Source organism: Eimeria mitis, genomic scaffold (genome assembly GCF_000499745.2).
Source record: "Eimeria mitis Houghton genomic scaffold, Emh_scaff173, whole genome shotgun sequence".
Classification (NCBI taxonomy): domain Eukaryota; phylum Apicomplexa; class Conoidasida; order Eucoccidiorida; family Eimeriidae; genus Eimeria; species Eimeria mitis.
Genome location: NW_013570046.1, coordinates 17,917 through 18,767, shown reverse-complemented (window position 1 = coordinate 18,767; position 851 = coordinate 17,917). Strand labels below are relative to the sequence as shown.

General features: G+C 54.5%; 1 protein-coding gene across 1 annotated transcript in view; it reads right to left on the bottom strand.

The window, feature by feature from the left end:
- EMH_0001930 (uncharacterized protein) overlaps window positions 1-665 on the bottom strand; it is a gene marked incomplete at both ends in the record, with an annotated part of 3,184 nt that extends 2,519 nt beyond the window's left edge. Inside the window, 2 exons of the mRNA XM_013495753.1 lie at window positions 169-326; window positions 514-665. Of these exons, the coding sequence (XP_013351207.1) occupies window positions 169-326; window positions 514-665 (310 nt within the window). The remainder of the gene's footprint in view (window positions 1-168; window positions 327-513) is intronic.
- Window positions 666-851: the final 186 nt, after the last annotated feature.

Sequence of the window (851 nt, the reverse complement as noted above, 5' to 3'; positions counted from 1 at the left end):
AAACCCTTAACTCTAAACCCAACCCCCTACACCTTAACCCCTAAAACGCCAAGCCGCTGCCCCTATACCCAGAATTGCGGACTTGTCAAGAAACATGAAGGTAGAAGGGTTCGTCTCTAGTGTGATCAAGCATCTAGGGTTTAGGGTTTAGGGTTTTTGTCTGCATACCGATAAGTTCCCACACGGGGGGCTGCGTGACTCCATTCTTCGCCAAGCCCCATGCACAGACGGCCAGCTGTTTGCTGCTGAGCTGCTGTTGCTGCAGCAGCGGCTGCAGATGCTGTGTCAGTTGCCACAGAGCCGGACTGTACCCTATGACCCCAAGCCTATGGGCACAGCAGAAGCAACAACAACAGTAGAAGCAGCAATGGCAGCAGCAGCAGCAACCGCAACGTGTCGTGCTGCAGTACCTCCTGCTGTTCTCCCCGTTTCCCTTTCCGTTGACCTCCCTAGAGCTATCACACTTGCTACTGTTGCTACTGTTCCTGCTGTTGCTGCTGCTGCAGTTCTCACCGATGGATGGTGAGGTGTATGTACGGCGCCTGCAGCAGCTCCTGCTGCTGCAGCGCAGCAGCAACAAATGCTCTGAATGAAGGGCTCCGAAGGTCCAGGCGACGCCGCGTAGACAGCAAAGAGAGAGCAGCCAGCCAGTCCCTTCGTTTCATCTTGCCTTGAGAAGCAACAGCAACACAAGCAGTAGCAGAAGCAAAGTCAAAAACTCAAGTCGCAGCAGCAGCAGTGCAGAGTGCAACGCCAAAGAGATGTTCTCTAGACACCCAAGCGAAGCAGCAGCAGCAGAAACAGCAGCAGCAGCAGCGAGAGCAGCGTGACCAGCAGAGCCCTTAATACCT